This window comes from Vanacampus margaritifer, chromosome 6 (assembly GCF_051991255.1).
Source record: "Vanacampus margaritifer isolate UIUO_Vmar chromosome 6, RoL_Vmar_1.0, whole genome shotgun sequence".
NCBI classification, from domain to species: Eukaryota; Metazoa; Chordata; class Actinopteri; order Syngnathiformes; family Syngnathidae; genus Vanacampus; species Vanacampus margaritifer.
Window position 1 is genome coordinate 18,566,065 of NC_135437.1, and position 14,948 is coordinate 18,581,012.

The 14,948-nt window shown below is 44.3% G+C and overlaps 1 protein-coding gene across 7 annotated transcripts in view; it reads left to right on the forward strand.

The window, feature by feature from the left end:
- otud7a (OTU deubiquitinase 7A) overlaps positions 1–14,188 on the forward strand; it is a 36,346-nt gene extending 22,158 nt beyond the window's left edge. The window contains exons 9-15 of one of the 7 annotated variants that reach the window (XR_013294579.1): positions 146–273; positions 343–492; positions 8,434–8,548; positions 9,537–9,621; positions 11,243–12,924; positions 13,432–13,529; positions 13,621–14,188. Coding sequence is in view for 1 of the 7 variants with exons in the window: in XM_077569010.1 (XP_077425136.1) it covers positions 146–273; positions 343–492; positions 8,434–8,548; positions 9,537–9,621; positions 11,243–12,796 (2,032 nt within the window). In the remaining 6 variants the exon portion in view is untranslated. Of the gene's footprint in view, positions 1–145; positions 274–342; positions 493–8,433; positions 8,549–9,536; positions 9,622–11,242 lie in introns of all 7 variants that reach the window. The other 6 variants (XR_013294581.1, XR_013294578.1, XR_013294580.1 and 3 more) reach the window with 6 other exon arrangements.
- The last annotated feature ends 760 nt before the right edge of the window (positions 14,189–14,948 follow it).

Here is a 14,948-nt window from a genome sequence, read left to right on the forward strand (position 1 = left end):
GTGAAATACATCTAAGGGATTTGAGGTTGGGGGGGAATCATGCGATTAGGTTATAAATTTCCTATTTTTACTACTTATGTGTTTATATCTGTTAGTACCAACTCAGGAAATCCTCATGAAATCCCACGGGTGTTTCCAACTGCAGGGTGGATAACTCTGAGGATCCAGTGTATGAGAGCCTGGAGGAGTTCCACGTCTTTGTGCTGGCCCATGTGCTCCGCAGGCCGATTGTCGTGGTGGCCGACACGATGCTCAGAGACTCGGGAGGAGAAGGTGACGCCGCGACTCATCTCGATCCTCTCCACGACGAGTCCACACTTAACTTCCTTCCTGACTTTCCAGCATTTGCACCGATCCCGTTCGGAGGTCTCTACTTACCCTTGGAGGTTCCTCCGAGTCGATGTCACTGCTCCCCGCTGGTGTTGGCTTACGATCAGGCGCATTTCTCCGCATTGGTGTCCATGGAGCAGAGAGACCAGCAGCGAGAGCAAGGTAAGCGTTATTGCACGTTCTTGAGGGGGAAACTACAGCAGTGTTTCTTCAGTGAAATTAAGGAAGTCTTCATGGTGAGATTGCAAGTAAGCCTGCCTGTCCTACTGGAGGTGAATAATATATGAATTAGCAGTAGAGCTATGTGTGATCCATTATTAAAAGATGCCAGTTGGCAGCGGAAACCTGGGAGTGGCCAGAACGTGGACAGCAGGGGTCCCGTGATTTATTTAGCACTAATTCTAAGGAAGGGTATAATAAATCAATGTGTCGATTTTTGATTTCTTAAAACTTTATTGACCATTGACATTTTGTAGAGCCTATAGAAATCAGTGTATTATAGCAGAAAAATCATTTAACCCTATAAAGCCTGAAGCATGAAACATATGAGAGAAAATTCAGATTCTTTGTAAATAGTGTATTTAATGGTCCTTTTGAAAAAAAAAAATCACCTACCACATATATGACTTTTGATTTGAGTCATATTTTGATACATCTGCTCACAATGCTTTAAATTTGTACATTTATAACTCTCAAAAATGTAATAATAAACAGACATATTAGTACTTCCAAAAATCAGAAAGAACATTTCCCACTATTAATAAGCATAGGCGTCTCTCCTTTCTCAATTGGGCCGATCTTGCAAGGTCGCTGGAAAAGCCTTCAGATGGGTGATACTGCCCTCTATTGGATTATCCGTGCAATGCGCATGTGTCAGATCATATACGTCAGGGTTTTAATGGGGCGGGGAAAATATTATACTCATGAAATAGAGCGCTCAAAATGTCTTGTATTATATGATACGTTTGGCTTTATAGGGTTAAATTATGGCCGATGCGTTTGCTGCCTAGAAGGGTTACTGATGATATCCAACATGAGTTTTGTAGTTCAAATGTTGTCGTCTTGAAAAGTGCAAAGTAGAACATCCCCTTTATTAGTGTTCCGGATGAGCATAGTTTTGCATAGGTCTAAAAAAAATAAAAAATAAAAAAAACGGAGAATATTAGTTTTTTTGGGCAATTTGACTAGATAATAAATGTACTTTTCTTTAAGCCGTTTCACACCAATTTACATAGAGAAGCAATTTGAGTCTAGTATAACCACTAAATTGTTTTTGTAATTGTTAACTTGATTGTGCATCTCTGGGGGTAATTACTGGATCTTGGAGATCAATTATATTTAACTCTGCGAGTAGGTAGATTGGCTTAAAATGGCATTCTATTACACTTTTCCTTTGTGGAGTAGCCTAATTTCTTCTTCAGTCATAAATCCAAAAATCATATCATTTAAGAACAAATGTACCACAAGTCACACTTTTTTTTTTTTCACAGTTTGGCTGCTTCAGTGACTTATACTCAGGTGTGACTTGTATATATTAAAATTAGAGCTCAAACTGACACCCAAAATTCCTATTCCCTAATCCTGTTGGCCTTCTCTTGGCACTTGACAAATACTTACCGCTGGTGGCCATGCTAAAAAGAAGGTGGCGGTAATGAAACAGCCAAAAGAAAGATGAAAACGAAGTAGTAGTCATCATGGCAACTAATATGTGTCATATCGATAGTTTTTACAGCACTAAAAGGTGCACTGACCGACCAGGATTCTTCCTTTTGGCCACAATTTGACACAGAATCCTAGTTAAAGGGGAAGTCAACCTTAACCATTTCTTGACAATAATATGTTATATGTGACCTCACTAGTCTAAACATGACATTCTGATTAATATTACATTTGTGGATTAAGAGTTATGAAGCAAAATCCAGCCAATTTTATCCATCACTTGCTGTCGACTGAAGATGACGTCACAGTTGCTCAGGTTCAGGCAATGACCAATCACAGCTCATCTGTTTTCTGAAGCTGAGCTGCGTTTGGTTGTTACCTGCGACCTGAGCAACTGTGATGTCATTCTCAAAATGGCCGCCTTCTAATATTGATAAAAGCTGCTGGACTTTGCTGCTTAACTCATATTCCACTAACATAATATGAACAAGAATACAAATATTTAGGCAATTCATCCAACCGGAAATTTGTTCTTTGCCGTCAACATGGCCTGCCTTCAGAAATTAATTTTTGCGTCCTAACACCAATCTTAAACTGTTCAAGCTTCAGAGAGACCGAGTGTACGACCCCCCCGATTAATTTCCAAACACAGCCTACGTAATAAACCAATCAGCAGCTTGTGATTGAACTGTTTACATTTGTACTGCCCGGCTCGGAGTCGGAACTCCTTTTTTTGGGCAACTCTGAGTAACTGAACTGATTCTTGCCAACATCCGTCATAAAAGTTAACAAATCCAACATTCGCCGCTCAGTGAGATACCACCTTATGGAACAATAAGATGATGACAACTATGAGAGCGACATTCACGCTTTGGCGAAACTTGTCTGGACTTCTTGTTAAAATTCTTCACACATCAGAAAATTGGCTAAATTGCCATCCTTACCTATAACATAATTCAAAGTTAGCATTTTCATTTGGGCGCTATGCTGATTTCCCCCCATTTGGTCATAGGACTCATCGTTTATTCTTGAGGTCACAATAATCCTCGCATGTGTTCCTTTAATTGCCAAACAGAGTGGCTCTCCTTGACAACCAGCCTTAGTCACGGCACTCTTGTGTATCTGACTCAGTGGGTGGAACTCTCTTGTCATTTCCGTGGGCAGCCGGCCAGATTCTTCTCTCTGTCTTTTTCTCGCATACACACTCACACTAAACAACTTCTCCTGCGTCTCATTGCTGAGTAAGATCCTATTCTCAGCATATAAACATCAACCTAGTTATTAAGTCAGAAATTGACCACTGCAGACTAGCAGGCAGACATGATTACAAAGCTGCTAACCCTCCACTGCCAGCAGCACTTCAAGTGCAGCCAACTCCTCACAGTCATTACCTACTCAGCACCCATGCTTTTATTTGGGTGGGGATTCTATGTTTTGTCCACTAGATGGCGCATAGATCCACAGAAGCCTCCGTGGCAATCTCTCTGCAGCAAGCCGGCACTATTTCGCCCTGGTACACAGAGTTCTGAGCAGGGAACATTTCATCTGCAGTGTCTCACCAGGATGTTATGAAAACATTTTTTTTACTAGATTCATACGGGGAATCATATTACAGAGCAGTGCTACTGAGAAATGCGTTCATGTTTTTATGTGTTATAAATAGAAATAGTCAAATGATGCTAGATTGTCGTGTTCCTGACCGGATGCCAGCCATACAAGAAGTCATCCGAGGAAAAGGTCAAAATCAAAAGTCCCCACTACCATTTAGGGCAGTTCTAAGTAAACTCTTGATCACATCTCCACATATGGGCAGGGTCCACAGGCCTGCCAGGGGGGCCCCCCCCCAGCAAAACGAGACAGGCGGACCACTGTGTGGATGTCTCAGGTGGAGACTCGTTCTCAGTTTCGGGCTGTTGGTGGTCATGTGTGTGTTCAGGTGCTTGAGAATACTGCCTCTTTCTTCAGCTCTCTGTATGAAGGATTAAAGCAGGGTCCCGCCCGGAAACTTGATTCTAAATTGCACAGACAAATCCTACTGTTGGTCCCTTTGAGGTTGCTTGCATGGCCACTCAATGGTGCACTGCGAGAAGCTAACTGGGAAAGGGCCACCAAAAAGTTAGAGGTTGTGTCAATGATCTTTAACTCATTCAAACCCCAAAAACGTGTAAATATGTTTTTAATGCTTTGTCCTTCACTCCCAAAAACGTATTTATACGTTTTTTATGTTTTTATACAGAAGGCTTTGATGCAGCTTCTGACATGAAGAGGTGGCTTAAAGCAATGCTAGTTATTAGAAAAAATGGCCAGCAGGTGGCAGCAGAGTATAAGAGATTAGCCAGGGCCATGTTGCAACAAACAAGTGTTTTCACCAGGACTGTGAATAATGATGAAAGTTAGCTATATTCTAATGCTAATTGCTGCAAAACAAAAACACTCTAATCTTTCTTTTGGTAGGTTCCATGTTTTTTTAGCAATATAACACGTCACACTGTCAAATCCAGTAAAACAGCCGGGAGCAAGGGGCATTGCTTCAGAGTTAATATAGTCAAGGTTAAGGAGGTTATCACGCAAACTGTTTGTTAAAGACCGACCTCTGTATCGCCGCTTGCTGTGACTTTTCATCAGCCGGTTTGTGCTCCTGTGGTCAAACCGGCCCACTGGAAAACTCTATTTCCAGCCCTGCTCCTAAACCCATTACAGGTTTTCTTTGGCAGCCTTGCAGCAGCCCCTCCAGCTCCTATTTGAATGAAGTAAAAGGCCGTCTTTTACACAAAAAGACCACCAACGCAACAACCGGCCAACTCTGGCTAGCTTTCACCACTCTATCTATTAAACACTCCTAATGTTCTCCTCGCCAGGCTGTCCACTTAATTGAACCAACATGGCAATCAGAATTAAAACGTTACTTGTTGTGGTTTCCTCCGCCGCTCCAAATGGGATCCGGCTGGAATTAAACCACGAAGGTTCCGCTGTTAAAAATCCGCCGCGAGAGGCTGAGGTAGTCTTAAAATGGACAACTGCTGTTTACTCTGCTGGTGAATTGGGACCTTTAAATTTGCAGCTGTGCACTGACCAAAGTCGTCAGGAATTAAACTTTTCCAGACAGCACAAATTGTTCTTGAACAGAGGAAACATTGGCTCAGTGTTGCAAAGCTGCAATGGGTGACTTTGTCCTCTGCGGGGACAAAAAGAGGCCAGACAATCCAGTGCTTGCGATGCTTGAGATGCTGAGTTTGCATCAGCCGCAAAAAAAACAAAAAACACACACTTCTGCCTTTCCAACAGCTGTTTGCTTGCAGAAAACACGCGTTTCCTCTCTTGCCGGCTACTTGAAGCGAAGCTGCAAAGTGAGCAAGGTGAATACGGCTGTTATTGCGCACCGCTCCCATCCAGCGAAGGGCGATGATGTCATCCAAGCGTTACGCTGTGAGAAACAGCCACTCAAGGACCGCAAAACAAGGCTGCCGGCAGGGATAGTTAAATACATTACAGCACACTTTAGTCTCCCGGAGGTTCGTTGGCAATCTCGGAATCTGGACGTGGTCCAAGTGGCAGCAATAGCTCACCACGCAGCAGCACTTTGGAAAGGCGAGAAATTAGGACAGCTGCGCTCGTGCTGCGGGGGCCAGGACGCCACCTGACGACGGACCTCCCCTGCCTGCTTGCATGACCTCAACTTAAGAGAGCTGGTGCGAGCTGCCTTGTGCGCACATGGGGGGGGGGTGTAGGCTGTGTATTTTCGATGAATGCTGCCTCTCATCACGCCGTGCCACAGGCATTAGTCGTGTCTTTTTTAGCTCGCTGGCGTGACTTGTATTGTGCAAAGCCAAGCTAGAAATCGGTGGTTTTTAACAGACAAGCTGTGTTCCCTGTGATGTTACAGTGAATCCGTGATTATTTTGGGTTTGTACGTTACAGACTGAAATGCAAATTGGTGAAAATCTATCAAGGAACTATGTCGGTGTGAACGGCGGAGATTCATTTGGACAAAGAATTTGCTTTTTCACTATTATTGTGGATTTCGCTTAGAAAAAAAGAATTACTTTACCACCATCTTATAATCCATAGACAATTATAAACAATTCGAATATCACTTATTTATGGATTTTCGCTATTCCCGGCAGGTTTCAGTCTCAATTCTTTTGAAGAACATACAAGTAGTAAAATAACGTGTAAAGCTATAAACTGGTTTTAGTAGTAAATTGTTGAAAGGTGTGCCTTTAAGGGGTTTGGCCTATTAGGTGACATCATCATCAGCTGAAGTCCGATTAGTCGCTTAGGCAAGCAGCTGGGTGTGAGTGTTCTCATTTTGTTTAGGGCTGTTACTATCAAATCTTTTTAGAATCGCTTATCGATTTTTCCATCAAATAAGCACTTTTTTTAAATTATTTTTTATTATTATTTTTGTGTTGTTGTTAGTCCACTAAGGTTGAACGTGACGTGGTCTTATGCTCTAAAAGTATGTGCAGCAACGTGGCAATGGCGTCCTCAGTTGACAGATTCGCTCTGTTTTCAAATTGATGCGGGTCCCGTGATGGCGGCGGGGCGACTCGATGACCCGTCTCTCCAGTCATTTGGCAGGAATGGAGGTGAGACACGAGAGCCCAAAGGGTCCGCAGTCATTCAGACATGCGACGCTTATTTTCCTCACGAGAAAAATGAGTGAAAGGGTTGGGCGGGTATGTGAAGTGCTGCTTAACGCGCGAGTACTGTACACAGCTTGAAGGGGCGCGTTAGCATTGTGGCCACTGATGTCAGCTCACATAGTGATCATATTGAGCGTGCTAACGCCTTTCTGGAAGCTCTGACCCGGTACCAGGCCAGGGAGGCATCATCACAGAACGTGTCCCACCAGTGTTGTGACGCTTGTCACATACTGTCCATAAGCGCGCTTAAAAAGGATGCCATAGCAAGCGGTTTCCTCAGAGCTGAAAGAGGGCTGGGCTGGTTCCTCTGTCGCTATGAAGCCTGCAGCGACCGACAGCCGAGTGGCAGTTGAGCAAGTGGACTGCATCTTTCATCTGTGTGGATTGTTCTCAATTTGAGTAGCCTGTCACTCTCTGCTGTCATGGCGATCGCTGCCCCGGCCTCCGCCTCAACACACTGTCACACGCATTCAGTAATCCAAGGAGATATATCACATGGGATGAGTAGGACCCTCGCTGGCGTTCATGCCTCGCACGTGTAGTGGTCAGATGCAGGAAGGCAAGGGTGGGTGTCTGTTTGTTTGTTTTGCGTCTGGTGATTAGGGCTGAGGTCCTCTTCCTGTCTGTGAGGATCTGATGGTATCAGCGGAGGATGAATGAAATCATCTGGCCTCTTATCACACGCCACCGTGTCTGAACGCACTCGATTATGAAACCAAATCAAGTGCCGCAACCCCCATCAGTCTTCAAACCGCTCACTTCCTCAAAGTATGCATGACGAATGCTTTTCCTCACCCAACTGGTCCAATTTCATGACCTAAAACGTTTTTATTTTAGGTACACTTCCACAGTCCAATAAGATCTAACCCAGGGGATGTATCAAACTCTGTGTTTTACAAAGAAAATAATTCTTAATTTTATTTAGACACTGACAATATTTTCTTTTCTTTTTTTATTTTAGTGTTAAATCATGCTGCATCATACTCTCCTGTGATTTCACTATGAAAATCTTGAATTAGTAGTAGACCAGAATTTTTGGGCCAGACAGCAATCGAGTTTAAAAAAAAAAAAAGATAGTCAAACGCCGATTCAATCAGAAGATGGGGCAATCTATTTAAAAAACTTTTATGTTTACTCTACAGTTGACTACTGCCATTCACCGGGGATAAGGACTGACCCCGCCCACAAATAGTGAAACCCACGTATAATTGAAGTCAATTGAAATGCATTGGGGGAGAATAGAATAATAAAATATAAATACATTTTTTTTTTAAATATTTAAAAATTATGATAAATATTAATTATAAAATGCAATGTCTTATTTTGTGGAGCCGATCAATGATGTTCTTGATTGATAGGGCAAATTAAGACTACAGCCGATCACCGATTTTGCCTAAAATGCTGAATATCGTCCGATCCCAATCCAGCCGATCAGATCGGTGTAAAGTTCTTTAATTAGTAAAAAAATAACCGATTATAATTTCAACCACTTTGTTGTATCACAAGTGTGCTTCAAACTGGTCGCCCTTCATCCATCAGCCAGTCAATCAGAAAAGAAGCACGGTAGCTTCATTTCAAAAACGTTGGTGACTTCTAGATTAAATGATCTGAGCCACTTCATTTTGTGGCTTCATTTTGTTGCTTATTCATTTAATCATACAAAAAAAAAATCATGTTCTGTTCAAGTTTCAGACTACATTTGACTTTACATTCTTGGACTATTTCAGACTAGTAGATTGTCCGTCAGACAGGTCAACGTCCTGCAAACTCCTTTAAACTCGTGATTCTCATCTTTCAGCTGTAATCCCTCTGACGGACTCGGAGCACAAGTTGCTGGCACTCCATTTTGCCATGGACCCTGGCAGGGACTGGGAGTGGGGCAGGGATGACAACGATAACACCAAGCTGGCCAAGTAAGTCCTCACGTAGCATCCCATTGAGCGTTTGATGTTTGTCATTGGAAAACACAAAGGAACTGATTTCCAAATAGATTCCGAGCAATGAGAGAGTCAAATCCTTGCTAAGTTTTTGTTTGCCGGTGAGAGGTTTCAGTTGCATTTATGGGCTCTGGCTCAGGTCACTTCAAAGCGTGAGCGCACAGAGAACAAATTGTGAGTGCCGTCAGTCATCCAGAGGCTTTCTCAGGGACGGCCTCGCTCAAGCGGCAACACCCGCTCTGATTTAGGAAGGGGTTTATGTAAGGGTTTCTGTTTCACATTCCAGCCAGTCAGCGGGTTACGTTTATCCTCCAAAAATGCTGCAATATGGGAAGCATGCAGATACAAAAAAATGTACATAAGCAGGTCACACGCTAATTAGTTTGGTTGCCGAAACACTTTTCCCACAATTGAGGTTCAGTCATTGAAATCAAGGCTATAAACTCTTGGCTTTGTCTTTAGGTTCAATAAAAAATGACGTAATGGGTTCACGTCACATATTTTACTTTAATCTTCTTAAGTGTCAGTGTGAAAATAATTGACTGCTAAAACGCATAAAAACGACAAGACGTGCTACCTCAGCGATAATCGGACAACTTTGAATTTTCCTCACACTTAATGTAACGTCTCTTTCTTCTCTAAGATGGGAAATTACCATAACGACATAACCACAGCATCCCACAATCAGATCGTTAGACATCAATATGTCACTGTCGACTCAGTATGTGATGTGACAAATAAAATACTTATTAAACAGCAATTACTTCCAACACAACAGGGCGTCTGAAGTGAGTGTCAAATTTTCAGCATTTCCTTAAGCACTGGCGCTGCCACAGTTTTGATACTACCTCTGAAGCAGGAAAATCGTCAGGCCGACTTTGTTTCCCTATCCCGTGTCAGTGCTGTTCATACAGAAGCGTGACGGTGACTACTTATGCTTAACCTCATCCATCTTCTGCTGCAGCCTCATCTTGTCACTGGAGGCCAAACTGAACCTGTTGCACAACTACATGAATGTAACGTGGATCCGAATTCCATCAGAAACAAGGGTATGTTCTTTTTTGGACAGCTGAGTCTTCTATCTAGGCTGAAGTCGCTCAAGAGCGTTTCCCAGCTTTTACTGGACGTTAGAAAAATCTCACGGCACACCACAAAATAAAAATGTCACAGAAAATAACATTCAGATTATTATCTCAATTCAATCACAAAAGTGCTTACTCTGTGAAATCTGGGCAAGTTTGGTTCAGTGGTTCTCAACCGCCGTCCTCGAGTACCCCTTCTCCAGCCTGTTTTCCATGTCTCCCACAAACAACACGGGTGTTTCGATCCTCAGCTGTGTTGGCTGGGGGAGACATGGAAAACGGGCGGGATAGGGGTAACTCGAGGACCGGGGCTGAGAACCAGTGGTTTAGTTGAACACTAAGCAATTCTCCTGTTGTATAAATGGTAACAGGTGGATACGCAGGTCAGCTTTACCGAAAGCATTCCAATGGAATAGCAACATATCTCGATACATGTGGTTAAAGTGGAACCATTTGATTCAATGGGATTCTAATTTGATTTGATACGGTACGGCTACTTGTCAGTACTGTAAATGTAACCTTTCAAAAAGATATAAATACGCTTCATTCTAAAAGCAGTCGGGTCAAAAGTAACCCAATTGTGGATCAAAAATTGGCCGATCCGCTTTATAGGTCAGTTTGACCTACTTTTCTGGGCTGTTTTATAGAAAATGACCCAATCTTTGATCCAAAATTGGATCGAATTAACCCAACTAGAGGATCTCCCAACTTTATGGGTTGTTATATAAAAAGTGGTCCTTTTTGGGGGGAGGGTCATTTACACAAAATGACCCAATTTTGGACCCAAAGTTGGGTCGAATTGACCCAATTTTCTTGGTGGTTTTATACAAAATTACCTTCTTCTTCTTTTTTTTGTATAAATCTACCCAGAAAGTTGGGTTAAAGATCTGTCCATTTTTTTTAACCCATAAGTGGGTTATTTTTGACTCGACTGTTTTTAGAGTGCATATTAGCGATGAACATTTCTTCAATAAAATATGTATCTTGATACAGGTGATTTGATGCTATTCAAGGTTGGCACATTTTAAAGTGGAACGATTCGATGTGCCCGCATCTTTTGAATGCAGTATAAGCAGATTTTCTGATACACTCTAAAAACAGTTGGGTCAAAAATAACCCAACTATGGGTCAAAAATGGACCGATCCTCAACTTGGGTCGATTTAACCCAACTTTGAGTCAAGAAATGGGTCTTTCGGCGTAAAACAACTATTAACTAACTAAATATTAGTCAGATCCTTTACTTGGGTCAAAAAAAAATGGGGTGATTTTTGTATAAAACAATCAGAAAGTTGGGTCAAATTGACCCATAAAGTGGATCGGTCCATTTTTGATCCATAATTGAGTTACATTTGACCCAAATGTTTTTAGAGTATACAAATGACTTTTTGTTACACCCCTATAAATAATAATATTTTTTTAACCGTTTAAGTGAAATGAATCTCCTGCAGCACACTTGAAGAGCTTTCATGGCATAGTGGTAGGGAATTACTGCTCTCAAGAAACGTTACTCCATGTGCTGTTATGTGAACGTCTTTGAGGCGTTATTGCTTCAACAATGTTCGTTTTGTTTTTTTTCTTTGATCTTAGGCTCCTCTGGCTCAGCCCGAGTCTCCAACTGCTTCTGCAGGTGAGGACGTGCAGTCCTTGGCTGAGTCCATCGAATCCGACCGCGAGTCAGTTGGCAGCAACTCCAACGTCAACACGGGCAAGAGCGGCAAGGACAAGGACAAAGAGAAGCAGCAGCATCGTAAAGACAAAGACAAGAGCCGGGCCGATTCTGTAGCCAACAAGCTCGGTAGCTTCAGCAAAACGCTGGGAATCAAGCTGAAGAAGAACATGGGGGGCCTCGGGGGCCTGGTGCACGGCAAAATGAACAAATCCAACTCTGGCTCGGGTCGAAGCGGGGAGAACGGAGCGGAAAAGACAAAAAAGAAAGACTCCAAGACAACCAAAGGGAATAAAGACGAGTCGGGCCACTCGGCCAGCTCCACTTCCTCTGAAAAGGCCACAAGCCCCTCCCCTACAGATCGAGACAAACCCTCCAGCTCCTCCCCCACCGACAGAACGGACAGCGCAGGGAGGGTCTCGACGGACAAAAGCCTGGAAAACTGGAAATACAGCACGGACGTCAAGCTCAGCCTCAACATCCTGCGCGCCGCCATGCAGGGCGAGCGCAAGTTCATCTTCGCCGGCCTCCTCCTCACCAGCCACCGGCACCAATTCCACGAGGAGATGATCAGCTACTACCTGACCAACGCCCAGGAGCGCTTCAGCCAGGAGCAAGAGCAGAAACGCAAGGAGGCCGAGAAGAAGCCCCCGGCCGCCGGCGACGTGGCCGCCAAAAAGCCGGAAAACGACAGCGTCTTCCAGAGGGAGAGGTCGGACAGCTCGCCCCCGGAGAGCTGCTCTCCCGTCCTGCCGCAGCGCGCTTACACCCCGCAGCCCCCCGCGGCGCTCAAGGTGCAAGGCAGGAACAGTCCCATCCCCGCCACACCTCACGTCTCCTTCCCGGTCCCTCCGCTCACCCCGCCCGTCACCTCCCACCACGTCCACCACCCCGCCCCCGCGCCTTACTCCTCCCCCAGTTTTGGTGCTAAGAGACTTGGGCCCGTTCCCGTGTCGGCCCACTACAGCCATACCCCTCCCATCCAGAGGCACAGCGTGATTCACCTACAAGATGTCAACCTGCAGTCGCCCGTCTTCAAAGAACCCTATAAGCCCGTCGTGGGCACCCTCAAGACGTGCGCCACCTACCCTCAGCAGAACCGCACGCTGTCGTCGCAGAGCTACAGCCCGGCCCGCCTGTCGGGCGTGCGCACCGCCGGCACCCTGGAAACGCTGGCGTACAACATGCCCGGGGAACACAAATCCCACACGTACACCAACGGCTTCAACGCGGGAGACATTCAAGACTGCCTGGAGTTCGCCGACGAGGACAACTCGTCCCACACCTGGCTCAACCAAGACAAAACCAAAGGGCGCGGCTCCGGGAGCCCTTTGTACTGCTTTCAGCAGCGCCGCTGCAAGAGGGACAACTGCTCCTTCTACGGCAGGCCCGAAACGGACCACTACTGCTCCTACTGCTACAGGGAGGAGCTGAAGCGCAGGGAGAGGGAGAGCAAAGCGCAGAGGCCCGCATAGCCATCGCCGCCAAGGTCAACGAACGACGCTACCTGCACTTTGCATCCACGACATCACCATGGAGAATGCTCTTGTATTCCACCCCCCCCCCCCACCCCGCCCCCCTCTTCGAAGCAGAACTCGAAACGGTGAGCAGCTTTGGCCAGATGTTATTGTGCTTTTCCTTTCTCTTTTTTTAAAATTTCATCTTTTACTTGTTTTAGAGTAAAAGTCATCTCTCTCGCTCTTTGCGAAGCTCCTGATTTTTCATTGTAGAAAAGATTTCAATCTCACGTTAGCGGGAGCAGTTTTGAATGCAATACCTCTGCTCAAAATTCTCCGTGGAAGATTTCCAGTTGTTTTGCAATCAAAAAGAACGTGAAGGGGAGTTTGGTTTTAGCCTCGGAAGCAATAAATTGGTGATCTCCTGCTACACTCTCCCCCAATTTTGTCTATGCACCGATATATAGATACTGTAGGTTAATTGTGTCTTGTAAATCGTCAGAGATGGTCACGGCGTGCTCCGGGGAGCAAAAATTTCAACGACAGGAATTCAAACGAATACGCAATATAATTTTAACGTTGGATCCGCTTCGTCGAGCGTACCAAGGATTCACCCGACGATGGGTCAAAAGTGGCTTTTTTTTTTTTCGAAGGAATTTCCTGTGCCAAACACCGAACAATGGAGCGCTCCTCAAATATGCAGTGTTCCCCGCTGTGTCCCTCTCAGCTGCCTGTCTAATACTCCTAATTGGTAAGTGTCTTAGATGAGAAGAATCGTGGGTAGTACGAGCAAGAGCCGACGCGTATTTGTCTGAAGTGTGATTACGTGTCCGCCCCTGTAGGCCCCGCCCACCCGTCTGTCTCACGCGCAAATCGCGGCGCGCAGTTCATGCTTTTTATCACGACCGTGTGCGTCCTTCGTCCACATGTAGAGGCCGTTTTTTCAAGAAGCACCTGCTGCTGTAAGAGCACCTCAAGCCTTTGTGATCATCAGTGCTTTAATCAATCAGAAAAGAAAAGAAGCGGAAAAAAAAACAGGAACAGGAACAAACCCGGGCCTCCAAGTGCTTTCTGCTCATTGAACATGACGACTTGTAAAGAAGCCGTGTTTGTGTTGCCGTTTGTTCTGGTGATGCTGTGTGCCGATAATGTTACCATGCTGTCCTTAACAAAAGTGTGTCCTGGCCAAGGATGTCCACTGCGGTTCGCTTCTGTCTCTCCTGTCCACACTGCGATGTCGCTCCTCTTCCTCTTGGTTTCTACGTGACCCCCTTCATGGACTCCCACCATGTTAGGACTGTAAGATATGATTTTGTATTCCTTTAAGACTTTTACACTACTTTAAATTATTGATTTGCACATTAGGTACAGATGTATATATGAACAAAATAATAGTTTATTGTTACAAATGTCGTGTGTCTGTGTCTTTATTTTCCTGGAGAGATTCATTTAGTATCTTTGTTCGCAGTAATAGAGGCCAAGCCCTGTTGTGAACTAGTGAACAACCGTGAGTAATCCATGCCCCCTCAAATGTTTATATTTGTGTATATGAACTCATTTGCTCCCAAAAATGTATAAATACGTTCTATTTTAAATATTTGATGCAGCCTCTGAACTGCAGAGAACACTTGAAGCAATGGTAGTTATTACAAAAAACGGCCAGCAGGTGGCGGCAGAGTATAAGAAATCAGCCAGGGCCATTGTTGCAACAATCTGTTTTCCCCACAATTTTAAACAGATTTGTGAATAATGATAGAACTTAGCTATATTCTAATGCTAATTGCTGCAAAACTGGAGCAGATAAAAATATACTTTTTTTTTCCCCTGATGAAAGAAGAGACTAAACTTTCTTTTGGTAGGTTCCATGTCTTTATAGCACTAGAACACAATATTCTGTGGGCCTTGCAAAAAATCAGTAAAAATCCAGTCAAACCGCCGGGAGCGAAGGGGGTTGCTTCAGTGAAAATGACTGGGAGTGAATGAGTTCATTATTTAAACCGTAAATATACCACAAACTGTCAAACGAAATGTTACCAAAAGTGTATGTGCACACGCAGTGAAGACTCTGTCACGCGAGATTTATCACTTCGATCTTCTTAATTGACGTTGAATTAGCGAGGATAGGCTCTAGCGTACCCGTGACTCTAGCTAATGAGGACAAACTGCAATG